Genomic DNA, 23,348 nt, shown 5'->3' with positions numbered 1-23,348 from the left:
GGATGGTAGTAAAGATTTTAAAGTGTAAAATGTGATAATTAATAGAAAAGGGATGTTTTTTTTTTTTTTTTTTTGAAAAAAGAGGAAAGAAGGGAAGAAAATTTTTCTGTAAAGGAAAATGAGAAACATTTTTAAATTCTTTTTTTTTTTTTAAGCATATAATTTTTATAAAAAGCGCAAAATTCAGGAAAAGGAATTTTTTTTTCTGTCAGTTTTTTGAATTAGTGAAAAGAGAGTTTTTTTTTTTGTGGGAATAATAGAGAGGATGTAATAAAAATTTGAAAGAAATATATATATGTATATACGAGATTAAAAAAAAATTGTCGCTTAAAAAGAATTAAAATTCTGTTTTGCAAAGTGACTGACGAGAAGTGATGAACAAGATATTCATTTCGTCAGTTTTTACGTAATCGGAAGAAATAGAAATATTTGCGTCTCGTGTAGGCGGTAGCAAAATATAACTTTGATTTGATGGAAGAAAACAGCGTTACAAGCAAGGGATAAAATAACTTTTCGATATTTTTTCATTTCTTTTTTCCCTTGTACAAATTGTACCTCTATCTTTAAAGTAAATCGAATTCAAGTATATCCTATTTTCTTTAAAATCTATAAGAAATTTCAATTCTGATCATGAAAATAATGATAATGGATATATAAGATAACAATGATTAACAAACAAGTCAAGGAACGTTACACGTCTTACTCGAAAAGACAGTGGAACTTTCCACTCGAGATTGATTTTATAAGTGACAATGAGATATGGTAACAGTTGTTCAAATATTACGAATAAAGATACAGAACTGTGGAAATGTCATCGAGTTCCCAGAAACGTTGATTAAAACGTTTCACATTCGTGACAATTCAATGGATCTTTGTTCGAAAAAAAAAAAAAAAAAATAATACGAAACATTAGAAATTTTACAACACGTAAATATATACTTTTTAGCAAAGTGATGCAAATAAATAAATTCATTTTTTCTAATTTACTCTTTATTCATCTTTTCATTTAAACCAATTAAGATTTTACTTTTACACACACGAGTTATATATACACGTTTATGACACGTCTTTGAGAAAATTTTTATTCATTCATCTGGCAAAAAACAGACGTGCCAATGTAATTCCCTCTGACGGGGAAATTTTAAAAAACACGAATTTGAAAAATCTTTGAAAAAATTTCTCTCATCGTTAAAATTTTCAACTTTTAATTCGAATAATTTTCTTTTCTTTTAATAAATACTTCTTTGAAGGTTAAAAAAAATAATAATTATACATTAAATAATCAGCTTTTGGGGCGGAATTCTTACGCTGTGTACGATGCAAAAATCTTTGGAAGACAACAACAAATGGGATATTTAATATCAACAAACTATTACATCCACTGTGGAAGAAAAACAATTGGCTTAAAGAGCGGTGGTCTCCCCGCATTGCGGGCTTTTACTTTCAGTCGTACACGTGTCTTCCGATCGATTCCATGTTTTTCAGGAATCGTGAAACGCCAGTTCGACTTCCCAGAATTCTTCTCATCCCTCCTTTCGCCCATCCTCTCCGCCGAGAGAAAGAAGAATCCTCGAGCGCGGATGGGACGTTCTCTTCCGTTTCGATCGATTAGCCACACTTCCCTTACTCTAGATTTAATCTCTCTGTTTTATAGGTGTTAACGATATTAAATCTTGTCGAGACCACGAAAGTTGAAAAAATATTACAAGATTTGTGCGACGAAATTTTAAACTTTCGAAAAAAATTTATTTCGAAAATTTATCCTCCGTTTCGGATCTCGAATTAATTTTAAAATCGAATCTCAAGTTTTGGTTTCAAATTAAATGAAACAACGACAAGGAGGAAATCAAGGATAACTCGAGAAAAAGATGGAGAAGCTGGGAAGAATGGAGCGTTTGGCCGGGAAAATGAACGGAAACCGAGATATTACGTTTCACCGGTAGCCAAACTGTAACGAAATCTTTCTTCCAAGCTTCGAAGCGGCTCCAAGGATGAAACGGGTTATCCGACGAGTCGTGGAAAACTCGGTTACAAAACTCGGCGGAAGTTGTGCGGCGAGAGCCTTTTCAGGAAGAGAGAGGCGTGCGAGATCGCTTCTTTCATCTTTCGGACGTGGGATGCGAAGGGTGCAAAAACGGGATTCTTAAAAATCGACCCTCTATTCCCGGAATATGGAATGTCGAAGAGTAGGTGTGTTCCGGATTTTTCACGGGAAAGTATTTTGTTTCTGAAATTCTTGGGCTGAATTTTAATATAACGGTGGACAGGCGATCGTTCCTATCCGTCCCAGGATTTTCGATTATATTTCCTGCCCTCGCTTTATTGAAATATTTCGAGACCCCCGCGTTAAAGCGAAATTTAATTTCGTTAAAAGTTGGAATAAAAGTTCGTTGATCGTAGTACAGTTACGATATCCACAATCGATGAAAATAATTGAATCGAAGCTTTGACAACGAAAGAGGTATCGAAGAATTTTCTTAAGAAAAAAAATTGTTTAATTTTCTTCGAGCCACAAGAAAAGATGGCAAAAGTATTCTGGGTACGGCTATTATTAGAACGAAATTCTTAATTCGATCGAAATCTGTGAAGCAGGTGTCTCGATGCGGATGGAAACTCGGGCAAAGTTTCCTCCTTCGAGGAATCACAAGTTCATCGTGGGCGTTCACGAGGAGAACGTTTGGCGATCGTTTCGAAAATAAAGTTTCCCCCTTTTCTAATCTTTACCCTTCGTACTTCCTCTCGTTCATATCTTTCGTTATCCTCGTCACGCGGAACATCATCGGCGAAAGGAAGGGTAGTTTTTCATTTAAATAAACGGTAAAGGAATAAAAGTCGGGATGGAAAGCGTGGAAGGAAGTTTTGGGGAACTTTGAACTTTTATCGCGTTCCGAAAGTTTTCGAAACACGATACTCGTGCGATTCTCTTCCGGGTCTCCAGCGTTCGAAAGTACGATGTAAAATCATGGGTGGAAAGATATAAAGGAAGATTCTTTTTTCAGAAATGTACAGATAATTTATACTTGTGCATTTATTATTTAGATTTTACTTTGTTCAATTTTCTCAAGTTCTTCAGATATCAATAATAATCGAAATAACAAACATTCAAAATGGACAACAAAAATACGATGCAAAATCATGGGTGGAAAGATATAAAGGATGATTCTTTTTTCAGAAATGTACAAAGATTCGTATAATATTTATGCATTTATTATTTAGATTTACTTTGTTCAGTTTATTCAGTTTTTGAAGTTTTTCAGACATCAATAATAATCAAAATAACAAACATTCAAAATGGAATATAACGAAATGATGTAAAATTATGGAAAGATATAAAGTTAGATTCTTTTTTTAGAAATGTACAAATAATTTGTACTTGTTCATTTATTATTTAGATTTTACTTTGTTCAATTCATTTTTCTCAAGTTCTTCAGATATCAATAATAATCGAAAAAACATTCAAAATGGAATACAACGAAATGATATAAAATCATGGGTAGAAAGATATAAAGGAAGATTTTTTTCAGAAATGTACAAATAATTTATACTTGTGCATTTATTATTTAGATTATTTATTATTTTCTCAAGTTCTTCAGACATCAATAATAATCGAAATAACAAACATTCAAAATGGAATACAACGAAATGATAATAGATTTGCTTTGTTCAGTTTATTCAGTTTCGAGTTCTTCAGACATCGATAATAATCGAAATAACAAACATTCAAAATGGAATACAACGAAAATAGGATGTAAAATCATGGGTGGAAAGATATAAAGGATGATTCTTTTTTCAGAAATGTACAAAGATTCGTATAATATTTATGCATTTATTATTTAGATTTACTTTGTTCAGTTTATTCAGTTTCTCAAGTTCTTCAGAAATAACAAACGTTCAAAATGGCTTTCGAAAAAGTTCAACGATCAATTTTCTTCGTGTCATCTCTGACACGTGATCAAAGTTTCAACAAGTCGAATCAATCGAAGAAATTCTAATTCCAGATACCTTACACCTTCCAATATTCCCCTTACCTTCGTCCAACAACAAGTTTCGCCCGAAATCCTTCCAATTTCCCGGCCTCGAGCTGCGCTCTGCGCTCGCGATCTTCCTCCTGTAGCTCGCATGCGGGTGCATGTGGACGGGTACGCTTGCGCAGTCGCGCAGAGTCGGCAGACAGCTCGCCGCTACGGGTGCATCTCGCGGCAGTCGGCAGTCGTCTTCTAAACCAAGCTCATTAGTCGCCCAGCATTCGGCCGCGGGACACCTTTAACAGTGTGGATCGTAACTCCAGTTCCAACTTCCTCTTCGCGCCCTCTCCACACACGCTCGCCTTTGCACCCCCTCCAAATCTCTCTCTCTCTCTCTCCCTCTCCCTCTCATCCTTCCTTCGAATCGAAATCGTTCCTCACCTCAAAGAGAGCTCGGTCTCCCGCGCTCGATACGAGGGGATGCGGCCAGCCTCGATGGACTCTCGTGCACGTGCCAGTTGACTCTCTCTCTCTCTCTCTCTCGAGGAGAGCGTCGAACCCGTCGACCACGCGCTCTCTCCCTTCCTCTCTCTCCAAACGGATATGATATGACTTCCATCCGTTGAATCCACTAGCTATCGTTCCTTCGAATTAATTCGTTAACCTCCGGGAGGCTAGGCTCCGTGCCTCGAAAGGGGGGAGGGGAAAGGGGGTGCGTCGGCCGCCGATGGTCGAAACGACGTGGAGTTCGTTTGTACAACGGTAGACGAACGAGACATATCCTCCCCGATGCTTCAACCACCGTCTCCCCTGTTGGAGATGGCATCGCTTCGTTTGCCGGACTCGGAGGAGTTCGACGTGGACCCCCGCCGAAGGAGCAACAACGGAAATGGGCCGGGCACGACGGTGTCGGCCGTCCCGCCGGCCACCGTCTCCACCCTCCTCCAGATGAGGGACGAGGTGGGCGATTATCTGAACAGCCTGATCGCCGAGGCGATCGCGACTAGCCCCGGCAGGGCGCCGATCGAGGAGGGGCACGGGGGGGGCCTGTTGAACGCGAGCAAAACGGCGAACCTGACCGCGGCTGACGCGCCGGTCATACCTGTGGACAGATTGTACAGGCACAGCATGGCGATGTCGGCTGTTTATTGTGTCGCTTACGTTCTCGTATTCGTGGTCGGTCTGATCGGGAACAGTTTCGTGATCGCCGTGGTGTACAGGTCCCCCCGGATGAGGACCGTCACGAACTTCTTCATCGTGAACCTCGCTGTGGCCGACGTCCTGGTCATCGTGTTCTGCCTACCGGCCACACTGTTGAGCAACATATTCGTACGTGAGTACTATATATCCCCGTCTATTTTAATCTCACGATTTTTGATCGTGAAATTTTTATCGACGAACGAAGGTTTTGGTTGGTGAGAAAGTGTTAGAGTTTTATTTATTTTACACCCGAAAACGGTGCAAGTTGCAGAGGTGTTGGAGAGGTTGAGAGAAGGAATATTAATTTTGCGAGAGAGAGAGAGAGAGAGAGGGCCGATTAAAGGGATGCGTGCGAGCGATTCCAGCTGCGAGGGGTGGAAGGGGGTGGAATCGATCCCCTCGCGATTCTACGCCGCGTTCACGATTCGATGCACGATTGGGCGCATCGCGGTTCCGCCACAAGGGCCGACAACTTCATCTCCGAGTAAAAGGGGGAGGGATAAATTATTCTATAATGGAAATCGTTCGAAATTTGCTCTTCTCTCCCCGTGGGGGGAGGAAGTTGGGATTCCTCTTTTCAATTTCCACGCGCGCTGCCTCCGCGATTTATTCGGAGGGGAGGGGGTTAATTTTTCGAGGAGGATCGATCGCGGAGGGTGATTAGTTTGGAATTATGGATTTCCAATCCGGCCTTCGGAACGGGTTGTAAAATTTAATTTCGAACAGTTTTCGAATTTTTCATCCGAGATATATTCCACTTGCCCGTCGTGGATAATGGAAATTTTGAATAATGTTATATCGAGGTTATTCGTTGATGATCGATAATTTGAAAAAAGGAAAAACGAAGATACAATAATTCTCGATTAAATGTAATTGGACAATTGATAGAGCGTCGAACGCGATTCGATGAATTTTGGAATTCGATTTTCTCCAATTTACGACGAGTTTTTTTTCAATTTGCACGGAATCTTGCACGAGTTGTGGAAAGGAAAAGGGATAACAAGCGAGGAAACGTTTCGAGAGAATATAAATATCAAATATTTTCACTCTATTTATCTCTGACAAGAATAATTTTAAGAATTAATTCTTATTTTAACTCTGGATATTAAAATCGATAAAATTTAATATTCGCGACGAATGATAAAGACACTGGAACCTTAGATCTTCTCAAATCCCTGCTGAATATCCGCATTCCCCTTCGACGAAGGGAAAAGACTTTGGGAAAAAATCTACAAAACGATCCTTTCGCAATCGTCCTTCGAATTTAGCCCAATTAAACGGACAGGTCCTGCGTAACTATCCACGCCTAATCGACCTCCCTCACGAAATTATATTTGTTCGTTATCCTTCGAGTTGGAATTAACTGACCTGTTTAATTAATCCTTGTTAAACGTCGAGCAGGAAACCTTCGAACGATTGACAAACGATGAATAAATTTGCCTGGAAACTTTTTCGAAAAAGTTATTTTCGAATCTCTTCCAGTGTTCCCATATTTTTGGGACACCCTATAGAATATATTAAACCAGTAAATAAATAAATATATCGTCATGATATCCTTATGATTACGGGGACAATCTATAAAAATAGCCAAATTATAATAATCATTGAAAATTTATTATTGTATAATTGTTTATAAAACTTGAGAATATTTTATTCTTTTTTTTTTTAATCGTGCTCGTTTAATAAACATTGGACTCAAATTCTCCCATGGCAATGAATATTAGAGGATAGAAGTTACGAGACTATTGTTTCAACTTCGTAAAATTTATGCGGAGGAGAGAGAAGAAGAAAGGAGAAGTCGTCGATTCTTAAATTCTTTTTTTTCTTTCCCCCGCGCGAGAATCTCCATTTAAATCACAATGGTCAAAAGGCGGTGTTATTGAAAAACGTCGCGTGTCCAGTCGGGCGGCAACTTTTCCATTTCCGCCGTTTCTTTTTCCCCCAAAAGCACGAATTCCCCTGAATTCGAAGAGAAACGAGATCGATCCGAATCCGTCCCGTCTCGCCTCGAATCGCAAAGGTCGCGATAATTGCGGACAGAGACACGGTGCTCGACCGTGAGACTCCTCCCTCCTTCGGCTAGCAATTGTCAGCGTGTCGAATGACTAACGACGTCATTAGCACGCACTTGCGCCGCGAACACGCTTTAGACCGCTTGTTTTCCACGGGCAGGAATTCAAGTGTTCGGCGGGAGAGAGGGAGAGGGGGCACGTGCAGACTCGTTCACCGTGTAAACTATTTCCAGTCCTTGGATTTTTCTTGAAAATTCTTGAAAATTCACGCGATTTTCCTTCCACGAAGGAGAGAAGTGTGTCTCGTTCGTGCTTTTTCTCTCTTTTTTTTTTTATTTCGCCTCTCTTTTTGCGCGCGTATGCATTTGCAAACGGATGAAAAATTGAAGGGGCGGATACTGGAAAAGGAAAGGTGTGAAAATTTCCTTCGAATTATCCTTCCAGTTAATTTTTCGTTAGTTTCGTTTCTGTTTCATTGTGCAAATTAAATTGTAACGGGATGGAAAAGAAAATTTAGTTGGATTTAGTTTACAGAATTTTATTGGGAGTAAATGTATATTGCATTAATTTTTGATATTCCATTTACCCGAATGAAAGAGAAACGGATGATAAACTTTGTAAGATTACTGCTGATGATACGTCGTTTTAAATGTAGAGAAAGGAAGTCACGAAGGGAGGAAAAGGGATCTTAATAATAAGATATATTTTAGATTAAGATAATCTATAATTTTACAAAATACATTAACGTTCATAGTACGAAATATTTATTACATTTTTATTAAACAATTTTATTTTTACCTGGAAATCGAGATTTCGAAACACTATGGAGTTTGGGATTTTTTTTAATGCGACTATAAATTTGAAAGAGGAAAATTAAAGATACGAAAAAGTTATTACATTTTTATTTTTAAAATGAAAATAAAATGAAAATAAAAATTGAAATTTCGAAAAATTTTTGTTTTGGCTATAAATTTGAAACAAGAAAATTAAAGATACGAAAAAATTGATCAAATTGATATATTGGATTAACAAAATTTGTGAATAGCACGGTACAATGTCAAACTGATAAGATTAATTAATCGGTTTATTTAATAAATCAAGCGATTAGCTCGAATTTTGTCACATTCATTTAATGCAAATATATTCGAACAGTTCACGCCGAACCGATTTTAAACGTAATTATCTGCTTGGATAATACTATAACAAAGTTCCCTTTTCGCAGTGTATAATGTAAAATAAGTTAAGTCATCGATTTTACTCCAAGTATCTTCGAGTTCAAGATAATCCATCGTTTCCAACTTGATTCAATCCCAAGAAATTTCAATTCAGCTTTTTATCACGGGGGAAAGTAGCCTTAAACGTTATCCAATCTTTCTTTCCCCATCTGTTTCCTTTTTCAGCGATCAAAAGCGACATTTGCATTGTTAATTTCTGAAAATGAAGCGAAACCGGCCCCCCCTCTCTGTTTTCACTCTCGAAAGTTTATCACGAAAGAGAGTGCTAATGAAGTATTATTTCTGCGAATTTAAGTTCCAACGCTGAGGACTGAGGATTGTAAATGATGCCTTTGAGCTCCTTCCAATTTATATCTTTCCATGTTGTCACGATATTTTATTACGTTTATAATTTTTATATTTTTATATATAAATCGAATAGAGATTCTTAACGATTCAAGTTAATTTTTTAACACGTATAATTGTTCATTGTTTTTCGACACGATTTATGAATTTATAAACATTATCGATTATCTTTTTCATGATAACGATAAATGGATAAATTCGATCGTGAGATGGAAAAATATTCAAATAGACGTGAATCGAAGTAACCTAGCATTCCATCTTTCATGCCTATTGATCAATTCGTACGAAATGTCTGTTCGATTTTATTTATACGATTAAAAGTGGGACATGGCCGCTGGTCCCTTGTGTCTAAAACTGCGTCTTAGGAATTTAATTTTTTCCATCCAAAAATTGAAACACTCCATTATCACGAAGGAAGGAAGGAAGGAAAGGAGTTACGTTGAAAGATTATGTTATAATCACACGTGTGTTACAAATATTTTGCTGATTATTGAGAATAAAATTGTAACGTGGAGAAAGGGAAAAGCAATTCTTTTCTTCCGAAAAATATCATCCACACGGAATGATAAAATTCTGTTATGCCCCTCTGTTTGCGGAAAAACCGAGAGTCTATAACGAAATTGAACCCGTATTCGAGCTGGTGTTTTTGTCGTGGATGATGGGAAAGAGTTTTCCATTCTTTCCCTCCCTGGTGAGATGATTGCTCGCCTCCTCGCCAGGAAGAAGTTTCGCTATCGCCGGATGACTTTTGTCCTGAAAATTGTCCTCCCTTTTCTTCCCCTCGCTCCTCGATTATCCATTGTTCGAGATCTCTGGTTATTCTTACGTTTACTTAAACACCGAATACGTCTCTGTCGAACTCCATATTAATCCTTTTTCACGTTATTAATAGATATCTCTCTCTCTCTCTCTCTCTCTCTCTTTCTCGAGTTCCCTTCATTTTTCTTTATTTTTTTTTGTAACGAAGAGAAGCAATATCCTTCTCTCATTCTAAACACAAACTTTAATAAATAAGTTTCAACATTTTTATATATCAACTCCATTTTTATATTCCACTCCAAAGAGAAGAAATCTTTCAAAATTCTCTCAAAATGAGAAACACATTGCAATCCTTGTTAACATTGATTACTTAATACCAAAAAAGAAAAGAAAAAAGATTTCTAACATATTGCAAATAATTTTCATTATCCGTTTTATTATCCACATACGAATCATTCGAGGTAAATATTTTCCCCTCGTCAATAATCATTGGCCCGATCGCGGAAGGGGAGGAATAATCGGTTTCCACCCGTCCACGTGTTTCATTATTCCCGCGTTATTATGCACTGATCGATAGTCAAAGGGAAGAGTTGACCGACATCGGTGTAACATAATCGCGCGCGATTACACACGGCCTCTCTCCCCCCCCCCCTTCTTCTCCTCCCCCTCGCCCCGCCCTCACCCGCCACGAATCGCGGTTATAACGTAATTATTGGCGGCCGCCGGTTCTCGATTCGTCCGGGTTTTCCCGTGTTTTGGAATCGCGCCACGGACACGTTTCGTTTCGAACGAGGGTTTCGAAAGGGTGTTTCGAAAGTCGGAAGTCGCGGCGCGCTTTCTTGAGGGGGGTATTTGGGGGAACGTTTCAATAAACGTTGGTTGAACAGTCGAATTAAAGTGGGTTTTATGGCTTGGTTTTATTGCCATTGCTCGAGAGCAAACATGGAGGAACGTTGGATGCTTGTCTTTTTTTTCTTTTTTTTTTTTTTATGGTGTTTGCGAAGTTGGAAGTCGTTGGGTTTTGTTGCTGGTCTCGATTTTGCTTCGGGTGGAAGCAAGAGTTGTAAGGAAGTGGGGTTTTGTTTCTTGATCGTAGAATAATTAATTATAATTAATTATAATTATAATTAATATCTTGCGTGGTAGTATGTTTTGTACGAAATATAGTAAATATAATTGTAATTGTAATAGTTGCAAGGACTGAAAATCAGTAGAAAAAGTAAAATTAAAATTTATGTATAAAATAATAATTGTAATAATAATTGGAAGAATTGAAAATTTGCCACTAGACTATACCGGATTTTCTTTCAGGGAAATAGAAATAGAGAAAGCAGACTTAAGTATATAAATAAATAAAATATATTGGAAATTTACTTGAAATATAATCCAATATGCAAGAATTGAAAATTTAAGTATTGGAGGAAGTAAAATTATTTTATACATAAAACAATAATTGTAATAATAGTTGGAAGAGCTAAAAATTTGCCACTAAATATTGGATTTTATTTCAAGTGTATAAATATAAAGAACAGGTTTAAATATATAAATAAATAAAATATATTGGAAATTATATTCAATTGGAGGAAGGAAAATTATTTTATGCATAAAACAATAATTGTAATAATAGTTGGAAGAGCTGAAAATTTGCCACCATACCAGATTTTCTTTCAGGGGGTAGAAATAAAAAACAACTTTATATAAAAATAATATAAATAATAAATGATATATTATATATATAATGATTATATAAATAACAAGTAATATAAATAAATAAAATATATTGGAAATTATATTAAATAATTATAATAATAATTATTGGAGGAACTAAAATTATTTTATGCATAAATAATAAAAAATAAAAAAAATAAAAAATAATAATTGTAATAATAATTGAAAGATCTGAAAATTTTCCAATTTGGGAATTATATTGAATTGGAAGAAGTAAAATTATTTTATGCATAAAACAACAATTGTAATAATATTGAAATTTAGAAGAACTGAAAATTTGCCACTAGACCATACCGGATTTTTTTTTAAAAAGTAGAAATATAAAGAACAGGCTTAAATATATAAATAAATAAAATATACTGGAAGTTTATTAAGTTGGGAATTATATTAAATTAAAAGAAGTAAAATTATTTTATGCATAAAACAGTAATTGTAATAATAGTTGAAAGAATTGAAAATTTGCCACTAGACTATACCGGATTTTCTTTCAAGGAATATAGAAATATAAAAAGCAAGCTTGATTAAATAAAATATACTGGAAATTTATTTAAATCATAATCCAATATTCAAGGTTTGACAATTTACCAATGGAGGAATTTTGTGTATAAAAAAATATATTGAAAATAATTGTAACAATAGTTGGAAAAATTGAAAATTTGCCACTAGATTATATTCTAAGAATAGGCTTAAATATATAAATAAATAAAATATACTGGAAGTTTATTAAATTGGGAATTATATTAAATTAAAAGAAATAAAATTATTTTATGCATAAAACAGTAATTGTAATAATAGTTGAAAGAATTGAAAATTTGCCACTAGACTATACCGGATTTTCTTTCAAGGAATATAGAAATATAAAAAGCAAGCTTGATTAAATAAAATATACTGAAAATTTACTTAAAATGTAATCCAATATTAGTCGTCAATTGAGTAATAATTTTTTGACAATAATATACATTATTGTATTCCATTATATTATATATAATATAAAAATGGGATTAGGAATAAGGAGGAACAAAAGTTTTTCTGGTCTCTGTAGAATAAAGAATAAAAGAATAAAGAAGGGAATTTGTAATAACGTTACTTGTTAAGGAATGAAATAGCAGATTCAAGTTGAAATACCTAGGAGTACATACTTGGCGAATTTATTGGATCCCGGATAAATTCACTTGCATTTCCTAATATAAAACAGCTGAAGTACGTTATTTTCGTATAAAATCTATAAGGATTTGACGAAATAATATATTGATTAAAATTGATATCACTTGGATTGGAACAATGAAATAGAATAGCTAAATAGAGTTCGAATCACAGTGGTTAGCAACTCGTTATTGATTCATGATAACCTACTTAATGTTAATGTTTCTATCTTGGTTTCACCATCAACTTTCTTATTACGAAAACTTACTATAACGATAGTTTCAAAGTTGTTCCGAAGTCACGTTTTAAAACGAATTGATCGTAGCTCATAGTTAGATGTTAAATATTTATGAAAGATTATTGAGCGAACTTCAAATTTTTATGAAAATATGGATACTTTATATTTTCATAATTACATTTTATAAAATTTAGTGACAGATTTTCAAAAATTTAAAATAAGGCGAAGAAAAAATCAATGAAAATATCCAACAATTTATTTCACATAACTGTCAATTACAACAACTTACTTTAAACAAGAATATAGGATTATTTTTAAATCAATTTAGAATTTTCAAAAAATCTTTATTAATATCATTATTTTTACAAAAATAAATATAAATACGATATATATAATTTAAACTTTTTTAAAATCGTATTAAAATTAAGGAAACTTTAAATCGTTATAACTTGGAAAATAGTAATTCTAAATCAATAAATGAAAGATCGTTGGAAACGGATCTTTGCCCTTTAAAATGCTTTCTCATTTATCTCGATACGATTTCCAGTTTCTCGGTTATCGTTGTATAAAGAAAAGAATAATTTTTAATCATTTATTATCCGTCCTTGTCGTTTACTTGGACTTTTCATTCGCTAAGTTATCGCTAATATACCTTAGAAATTCTACTCTAAAATTAGGAAAACTTTACATCGTTGTAACTTCGAAGATAATAATTTTCAGTCAACGAGTGAGGGATAGTTGAAAGCGTGGAATCATGCTCTTTAAAACGCACTTTTACCCATCTCAATACGGCTTTTGGCTTCCGAGATATCGTCGTGTAAGGGAAAGAATAATTTTCGATCGTTCACCATTCATCTTCTTTCGCTTTCTCTGACTCTTTCACTCGTTTCACTAACCTATTCCACACTCGAGACAACTGACAAACGCTATTACAGAATAATAAATAAGTTACAATATCCAATAAGACTCATGTATAATGAAGACTTATGGAAACTTTGAGTCATTATATCTAAATTGATCGAGATGAATCAAAAAGCCAATTTCAATGGCATGGTTTACCTTTACCTTTTAATGATAAAAATTTTAATTTTTTCTCACGCTTTTTTACATGAAATACAAAAATTTTAAATGATGTTATCTTAGACTTTCAGTATAAAAAGTCTTTAAATTATCATTAAATTATATAATTTTTATTAAAGTTATTGTTCCATCAGCCAAATCGAAAATATTTTGATTTTATGAAACGAAATTTTTGGAATTGATCTAAAGTTATTATTAAATAAAAAAAAATCATGAACCGTGAACCGAATTTTAATTACAAAATATTTTTTAATTCCAGAAATTAGTTCCAATGAATTATTGTAATTCCATTTCCATTATTACTTCGAAAGAAGAAAAAAGAAAAATTCCAACTTTTATCATCGTTTAATCCGGACGGAAAATCAATGTACGATAACGTGAGAAACTATTTCAATCAGTTGGTAGCATGCCAATTACTAAATACCGGATACAGATTTTCGTAGAGAATAGTGGGGCTACTACCTTAGAATATAAAATCGATATTCAATAACACATTAACATCACATGCACGCATCGTCGTTTTATTGAAAATACTATGAAGCTATCTTGCATCTTGAATATCCAGCTCGGAAGTATTTCAATATCGCTCGTCCTTCAAGGTTACCCCACTAGTATTTGCCAAATACATAACCGAAGACGAACTTTCATTGCGGGTTGATCTCCAAAGATCCACAACCAAGGACACTCGACCGAAAGTCCAGAAATTTCGCTTCTGATGAAATCGAAAAATCGCTCGGGTCAAGAAGATATTGGAGGGATAAACACTTTGCACGCGATTCCTTATATCAGAATCGATCGAGAACGGCGAAAATAAAATACAAACGGAATACACGATTAATTTCGATCAATTTTAACGAAGAATTTACAAGAAATGAAGAAATCAAATTTACAAATCCATTTGATCTCCGCGAGAGAAAAACGCCTCGTTAATTCGAATAATCGTTACTCTTGGGGTGGTATTCGAAAAGTAAGAATTTACAAAAAAAATTGCTCTTACACGTCTTGTTCGTTCCTTCCTTTCGCGCCAATCCATTTGATCTCCGCGAGAGAAAAACGCCCGTTTCAGGGGCCTCGTTAATTCGATTAATCGTTACTCTTGGTATTCAAAGGGACGGTGCGGCGAAATCGGCCGCGTCGTGGCCCCGATGATCGGCGCTGCTGGTAATTCGATTTGCCGTGTCGTTAGTCCAGAATCCCGAGACCGGTGCCAATTTCCATTTCAAAGCGCGCACCTGGCTACGCTCGATTCCTACAGTCGTGGAAAAAGGCGGTTTTCGAGGCCGAGTGATCGCGCGGTGTCCATCGGGACGGGTAACCGTGAAAATCGGCTTTTTCTCTTTTCCTGATCCGTGGAGAATGGCGAGATCGTTGCCTCGTAATTTAATTTTTTCATTAGTGGAAATTAAAAGTTATACTCGTGCAAATTGTGAAGAATTTTGATCAGAAAATTTATATCGGTATTTGTATTTGTATTTTTAATTATAATTCTTTTTAAATTTTTCGTCAGGTAAAAATTTACTGATCGATCTTCAGACACTTGTGTACATTTATATATATATATATTGATTTAGAATTACTATTTTCCAAGTTATAATGATTTAAATATATCGTATTTATATTTATTTTTGTAAAAATAATGATATTAATAAAGATATTTTGAAAATTCTAAATTGATTTAAAAATAATCCTATACTCTTGTTTAAAGTAAGTTGTTATAATTGACAGTTATGTGAAATAAGTTGTTGGATATTTTCATTGATTTCTAATTTTTTCTTTACTTTATTTTAAATTTTTGAAAATCTGTCACTAAATTTTATAAAATGTAATTATGAAAATATAAAGTATCCATATTTTCATAAATAATTTGAAGTTCGCTCAATAATCTTCCATAAATATTTATTTTATTTTTTTTTTATTTTTATTTAAATTAAATTAAATTTTATTTTTATTTTTAACATCTAACAATGAGCTACGATCAATTCGTTTTAAAACGTAACTTCGGAACTAACTTTGAAACTATCGTTATAGTAAGTTTTAATAAGAAAGTAGTATTTGTATTTGTATTTTTAATTATAATTCTTTTTAAATTTTCCGTCAGGTAAAAATTTACTCGTCGATCTTCAGACACTTGTATAGTTATTTATATATACGATGGTTTAAGCATCTCGAGAAGTAGCGCTTGTCCAGGTCATGACCTTCTCTTTTGTTCGTTTTAGGAGGATGCTCGAGTGTCGTCCTGTTTCGTAGGTAGTTTAATCGTTCACGCCGTGGAAAATAAAGCGAGTAAGGAGTGCGCAGGTCCATTTGTCATTCGACTCACGTACAGCTTATCTTTATGGAACGAATTACGACCAATTTAAGTTCGTTGTACCTCGTAGAGGAAAGATCGAGGCACGGATCAAATTCTAGGAAAATTATAATTTGTAATTATTATTTACGCTCAATGAGAAAATATTAAATTAACTATTAAATTAAAATCTGTGCAACAATATCCAAGTGCATGTATTATTCTCGTGTTATTATTATTAAATTATTTTTATTAATAATAACTGCTGTGTGTACTCTCGACCAAGGACAAAAAATTGAATTGTGATATTGTTATTGTAGAATGTTGATGCAAAAGTTGATCAAATTAGAGATTGAAAGTGGATTTAAAGTGTCTCAAGGATCGACAAGAACGAAACGAATTGTGGTCTAAAAACTATTGCACATTAATCAAAGTCACTTTTATAGCCTGTTATCGTACATCTTCCGGTTTTACCGAAAGCCTCCTTCAAATAGAAATGTCTCAGAGATTACCCATAAATCCCGGATTGCATTTAAATAAGATCGCCCCTCCAACCGAGAATCTAAACACTCCATTACCAAATTTTTATCCGTATCCTCTAATTTATTACATAGATTTGCTCGCACAGTTTCTTTCGAACAACTTTTCAAAAGGGAATATTGTCAAATCGCTTGACAATATCATCTTATCAACAACTTATCACCCGTGTTCCAATTAGCGATATTTTAATAAAATCCAGTCATATTGAGGAGGCGTTGGGGAACAGCTGCAAGTGTTCCTCGAAAATGTTTCCTGCTTCTGAGATTACAAATTGTTTCAATAAAGTGTGTTCACCCAACCGAAACTTGGCTCGATCGTTAATCAACACTGTTTTTACAGCTTCTTCGTGGTCTGGGGCCAATCATTTGCAACCATTGGAAGTTTAAGTTGCTTACCTATTCTCGTTTAAATGCATTTTAGGATTAATTATTATTATTACGCGAAAGAATAGAGATTTGACTTATTCTCATTTATTCTCTTCGTTTATCAATTAATCAAAAAATTCCACATTTCCATGAAATTTTGTATGCATAAAGCATTGTGTATGCAGCAAACATTTCTTTCGCATTATTACATATAGAGCACAAAAATCTGAATATTTTTTTCCTCAAAGAAAAACAAATATTAAAAAAATTTTAGATTTCGCCTCCTCAAAAAATGAAAATTGATCGAAACAAGACTCTGCATGCTCTCGATAATTATAAAATCCAAAAATTCATCATATGCTTTCTCTTCCATATTTTTTTTTTTTTTTTATCGAACTTCATCGAAACAACTTTCCGTCGTTGCCAAAAAAAAAAAAGAAAAAAAAAAGAAAATGGAGATCCTTATCCTTTGATCACCACCGTGATTTTTCATTAATCCCGCACAGTCAGCCGCAGAAGTTTCCCTCCCCCGCTGTTTCGAGCAACTGTTACCAGCCCTGTAACTTCCTTGTTCCTTGTCTGTCGAACGACGTTTTTTCCATTTCGAGGGAAATTCTTTCAAGCTCGTTTCCGGGGCTAACGGCGTAACGAAAACGAGGAGGAGGAGGAGGAGAAAAAAAAAGAAATGAGAGGAGCGGAGGGGAATGGGGGAAGCGTGGTAAAAAAGGAGGAAAAGAACGAGTCAAATTAATTGTTGCGATCGATCCGCCGATAATTAGGTCGTGGAATCGGCGATAGATCGACGAAACGTTGGAGAAAAAAGTGAATAGAGTTGACAGTTGATTTCGAACGATTTTGTAATTTTGATCATGTAAGGGATGTTTTAAAAAAATTAGAGATATGAAAAACTTGAGAAAATTTCAAAGAGGTACTATATTTTCCATTCTATAAATTTTTGCAACATTCTCATATGCACAAACACACTCTAGCGGCAAATGTTTGAAGAAATTTTGGATTATTCAAAGATTGAAGAACGAATCTAAAAATTTTTATTTTTAATTATTTATGGTCAGTAAACAAAATTGAATTGAATAGAGGAAAATATTTGAGCGAAATATAATTACATTTTCGGTAGAGTAATAGATAAGCGTTTGAATAAAATGAATGAATCTTTGCTATTTTATTTCGTTTCAATTCAAATCCCCTAGCTCCTTCCTCACTTACTTGCATCGTAGGAAATGAGCGGAACCAGCTATTTACATTTAAGAAGTTGGAATTCTCGTTGATAGCCCCGTGCCATGGAACCGGCTTATTAGACTGCGACTTTCTAACTTTATCTTGCACGTTCCCCGAAACAGCTTTATAAATTTACGACCTGCGCAACCATTTGTGAAAGATGCATGCGAAATTTTCGTGAAATTTCACCGTCCAAGAATATACGTACACGTTTCAGAATGATTTATCGAAACCTCGTTACGTTACCTCGAATATATATATATAAACACGTTTTATTAAATTAATAATCCGATTGAGATTTCACAGATTTCAAACGAATTTATTCCTCATCTCTTCCAAAACTGATGGAAAATTTCAAATAATGAAAAGAAAAAAAAGAAGAGAAGAAAATATTTTGTTCCTATATCTACAAATCTAAATAAATTTTTAGATTTCACGAATAATAAATTGAAAGCATCACACGATAGAATAATATTGTACAGGTTTGTGATTTTAAAATAAATATAGAAATATCATATATTTACTCTAATTTTTCTTTTCATCATTAGGAATTAAAGTTGATGCAGTTCCAGGACGTATTAATCAATTAAATTTAATTAGAAAACGACCAGGAATTTTTTTTGGACAATGTTCAGAAATTTGTGGAATAAATCATAGATTTATACCAATTATAATTGAATCAATTTCATTCAGTTTTTTCTTAAATTGAATTAATAAACAAATGTAAAAAATTAGTTAATAATATAACATTAGTTTGTCAAACTAAAATAAATTTTTCTAAAAAAATTATTTTTTAAAATTTCATTAGATGTCTGAAATTTAAGAGTTGATCTTTTAAATCATATAGTATTTAAAATTACTTCTAATGAAATTTAATTCCACAAATAATACCAATAAATTGATTTATTATTTATCTCTATATATTTAATTATTTTTTATTTATTTATTTTATTAATAAATTCATTCTTAATTAATTTTAATACAAAAAAAAAATCTAAATATATTTTAAAAAAATGAAATTGACAATGATAAATTTATTTGAAATATTTGATCCATCATTTAATCAATATATCTCATTAAATTGAATATTTATATTTTTACCAATTTTTATCTTACCAAGAATTTTTTGATTAATTCAATCTCGAATTTTTAACACGAAGAAACAAAATTAACGATTTGCAACGTTCAAGGAGGGGTGGAAAAGTGCTAAATTTATTTACACGAGCGATCAAATAACCGGACGACGATAAAAGCGGCGGGTGGAAAGCGGCGAGCAGCAGCAGCAGCAGCCCTCTCCTCTAGATACAGCCGCGGCAGTGCACGGCAGACTGCAGGTCGCGGATAGACGTGGCTTGGGTATACGTACGCCCCCGCACACGCAGACAGGGGTGAGTGTATCGAGTGCGCTGGTTGCTCGCAAGGGGTGAACGCCCCGAGGTGACCGCGTCCCGCACCCTCCAACCTGCACCACTTCTCAGAGTCTCTCTCCTTCGGAAATTGGGGCTCGGTTCCAACCTCCCTCGTGCTTCGATCCTCTCTCCCCCCCCCCCCCTCTCAGACGACCGCCCACGCGTCTTCCAACCGGTTAAACGTCCGCCGTTTATCAAACACGCCGCTCCATTGTTGCGTATTCAAGTTGCGATTATTATGGATTGTTTTTTTTTTTAGATTTTTCGCTCGATTCTTTTTTTTTTTTTTTTTTTTGGTTTTAATCTTCGGATTTTATTTCGAATTTCTCGTTGTTCGAGCTTAGGTTCGTTGGATTCCCTATTGGATCGGGTTTCTAAAATTGGATTTTGTATGATCAAATTTGGATTATATTTTAATATTCAGATTCTTTGCATTGGGCGAAGTTTCTGAACTTTTTCGGGGGTAAAATCAAAACTTTTTGAATTTTACACTCGTCAGATTTCGTGGAAATCCGGGATATCCAATTTTCAGCAGCCTACATTTCATATTCGTATAAACTTTCCATTATCCGAAGTTCGTCAAACTTTCGATTACTCGACGATCTCAGGGACGTTTCTCAGATTTCCGATCCGAAGTTTTGATTAGCTATATTTCAAATTTATCAAATTTTCCACGACCTGCCCTTGTCAGACTTCCGATTTAACAGTGACTTTCAAGTTGGATAATCAATTATGCTACGTATGTCGATTCCTTTTGTCGATCTTTTCTTATCCTCTATTATCCGAGAATATTTCTCTCCTAAGTAATAAATATTACTATCTTACTATTGGTTTCATTTGTTCTCGACTCGTCTCGATGATCTTTCGAAGATTCGAAGTTGCAAGAGACACGGATCATCCGTCGAGTTTTACTTTGAACCTCTTAAGAAAAAGATATCATCGAATTTGTCAAGTATTTACGTTATAATCGTTCTTTCCTTCCACGAACGTTCAACGCTTGAATTAATGAACAAAGCTTTCCCCGTCTGCGTAATTTATTCATTTATGAATAATGCTTGAGTGAGCAGCATCCTCTCTTTAGATTCTTTAGAATTTTCAATAACGAAGAAAGAAAAGAAAATTAATCGGTGATCTTTCAACGGATATCTCAAGATATTTTTTTTTTTTTTAATATTTTTGAAAAAATAAACGATAAAAAAAGTTATAATAAATAAATCGATCGTCAAATAAATATTTTCCTCTCCGATCCTTAATTAATTCACTATTTGCTCAAGTTGAATATTGCATCGTTGAATAATCATCTTTATTTATCACGATTTTTCCATTGCAATAACAATTCCTCGAACTCTCGTTACGAGACACAATCTCTGGGCGAAGCATGAGTCCAACAGCAACAAAATACGAAACTGTGAACTTTGCTTGGAAAGTTGGACCGTCAAAACCGGAAGCAAGGCGTTTAAACACTTGGAAACTTCTCCATCGAAAGGATACAGTTGATCGCAAAAGTTTCTCACCATCTTTACATTTTACATCGATAAAAAAAAAATTTCATATATATTTAAAAGACGATTAAAAAATTCTTACTCTTATAAAATTATGCAATTGTTTAAGTCTTTTCACTCAACAGATTCGATTAATTTTCTAAACTTTTTTAACGTGTTTTTCCACGTTATTTAAATTTCGAGAGTAAATAATAAAATTGAGAAAATAAAAATTACACGTCGATAAATGCTCGAATATAATCGAGCAGTAAAATAAACTTAAACTTCATTTCAGAGAGCTCGTCGATTCTACGTTTGACATTCGAAACGAATTGCGAGATTAGAGAAGAGAAAGTCCCCCGCGTTGACCGTGACAGCGTTCCTTTAACAAAAGCTGGCTTAAAGAGCCGCCACACACGAATTACCGCGCCATTGTTCGCGTCATCCGCGTTCGTTCTCAAATGAACCGAGCAATTTCCAATTAACCAGATCCGTACTTTGCTCCTTTCGAAACACCGATCAACACCGTCTCGCATCGATAATCCTTAAAAAACCGATTGGAAACTAATAATTCTGGCTTTCATCTCGATATAGGGGGAGGGGAAAAAAGTTAAATCATTTTTATTCGTACATCCTCGAAAATATGGGTTTATCCTTTCCTTCTTCTATTTTAGAAATTCAAATTATCGATATGTTTGTTTTACAACACGAGAAGATTTATTATTTTTTTTTTTTTTTCGTTGTAGTTTTATTTCTCTGACAACAGGTTAGGTTGGATATTCCTTCTAAGTTTATTATCATTATTATCAGGTAAATTTCTAAGAGGAGGATATACAATTAAATTGAATAATAAAATAAAGAATAATCCAATGAAGGACGAATATAGTGGAGAGTGTAAAATTTATTTTGAAAAAAAAGAAAAAGAAAAGAGAAGCATATATGTGAGTGACGAGAGAAAGATCAATTAATTTTTTTTAATCTCGATGATTTTAATCATCGTGGCTCGCCTCCACGATGGAACAAAAGCGCAAAAGTGTGTGTTTATTGGGAGTCGGTGATTCGATAAATCTAAAAGGTAGACCTTTGTATGGTTCTCGTGTTCTTAAGCTTCTCGTTTTCCACCTTTTGTTCCCTCGAGTAGTGTTTCGACGTTAAATGCGAGATATTGAGTCTGATGCATTGTTCGAAGGTATTTCGAGTAATTATCAGGTACCACTTCAGTTTATAAGTATTCAGATATATGTCGATCTCGTACGAAACGTGATAATTGACCTATATTTTCGGTTGGCTTATCGGAATTTTGTATTCACGCGAGATAACGATTGAAAACACGATTGAAAAATTATTGCGAAAATTATTTATTCCCTGACGGAGCTGCGGGCAAAAATATATATATATATATTTTTTTTTTTTTCTAATAAAATGAAAAAAAATTTTGGAATTTAAAAATTCGCAAATTTCAAAAATAATTTCGTAAAATAATTACGATTGGCGAATAAAAACAAAGAGACAAAATTAAAATAGAATTCGAAACCCTTGATCGAATTCACTTTTTAAAATCATTTTTAAAAAAACCATTACTACTTAATGTCAAAGTTAACCTGTAACTCATTATTTCTTTTTTTTTTTTTCTCTCAAATGATAAATCCTTTTCTCACCACCTTTTTCACCATTCCACTATCAAACGAGGGCACCTTTGTTCGCGAAACGAGTTACAACTCGGTTTTTAAATCTAATCGAACGGAAATTTTACCTTGGCTTCAAGGGAGGTGTGAAGGGTCATTTGCGCGGAGAAAGGGAAGAATCGAGGCTGGAAAAAGGAAAACGGATGGAAAAGAAGAGAAAAGAAATTCGCGACACACTTCTTACATCACCGAGCTCTGCCAAGGTTAAAAACGTAATCGACGAAACGAAAGAAATATATCCTCCGAATTTACGATACACGAGTTCAAGGAAGATATACATTATTACCGAGCGAGAATTTCAAGAAATTCGCCGATGTTATTATTTAAAATATACACTCTTCTAAAATATTGATTTACACGAGCTGTACGAGAATCACAAACTTTAACTTCGTCAAAACGAAATTAAGACGCGATATTATTGTGTCGATAATATTTCGCGCGAAACGAATTAAATTAAGAGATATTAGATTATAAAAGATATTCCGGAAACGGAATCGTTCGTCGAATATTCTTAAAATTATATTTATTTTAAATTGGAGCAAATAATAACGGAAGATATAACCGAGTTTACGAAATGTGATCGATAAGAGAAATAACGTTGGTAGAGCGGTGTTTAAAACAGTGTTTCGGATATTATTCC

At 34.2% G+C, this 23,348-nt stretch overlaps 1 protein-coding gene across 1 annotated transcript in view; it reads left to right on the top strand.

Moving 5' to 3' along the window:
* Window positions 1-4,246: 4,246 nt before the first annotated feature.
* LOC122715679 (neuropeptide SIFamide receptor-like) overlaps window positions 4,247-23,348 on the top strand; it is a 77,131-nt gene continuing 58,029 nt past the window's right edge. Inside the window, exon 1 of the mRNA XM_043938050.1 lies at window positions 4,247-5,298. Within this exon, the coding sequence (XP_043793985.1) occupies window positions 4,755-5,298 (544 nt within the window). The 5' untranslated portion in view covers window positions 4,247-4,754. The remainder of the gene's footprint in view (window positions 5,299-23,348) is intronic.

This window comes from Apis laboriosa, unplaced genomic scaffold (assembly GCF_014066325.1).
Source record: "Apis laboriosa isolate Shangri-la unplaced genomic scaffold, ASM1406632v1 scaffold39_cov144, whole genome shotgun sequence".
In the NCBI taxonomy this organism is placed as follows: domain Eukaryota; kingdom Metazoa; phylum Arthropoda; class Insecta; order Hymenoptera; family Apidae; genus Apis; species Apis laboriosa.
Note: the sequence above shows the minus strand (reverse complement) of the source record. Positions and strands in the feature narration are given on the sequence as shown.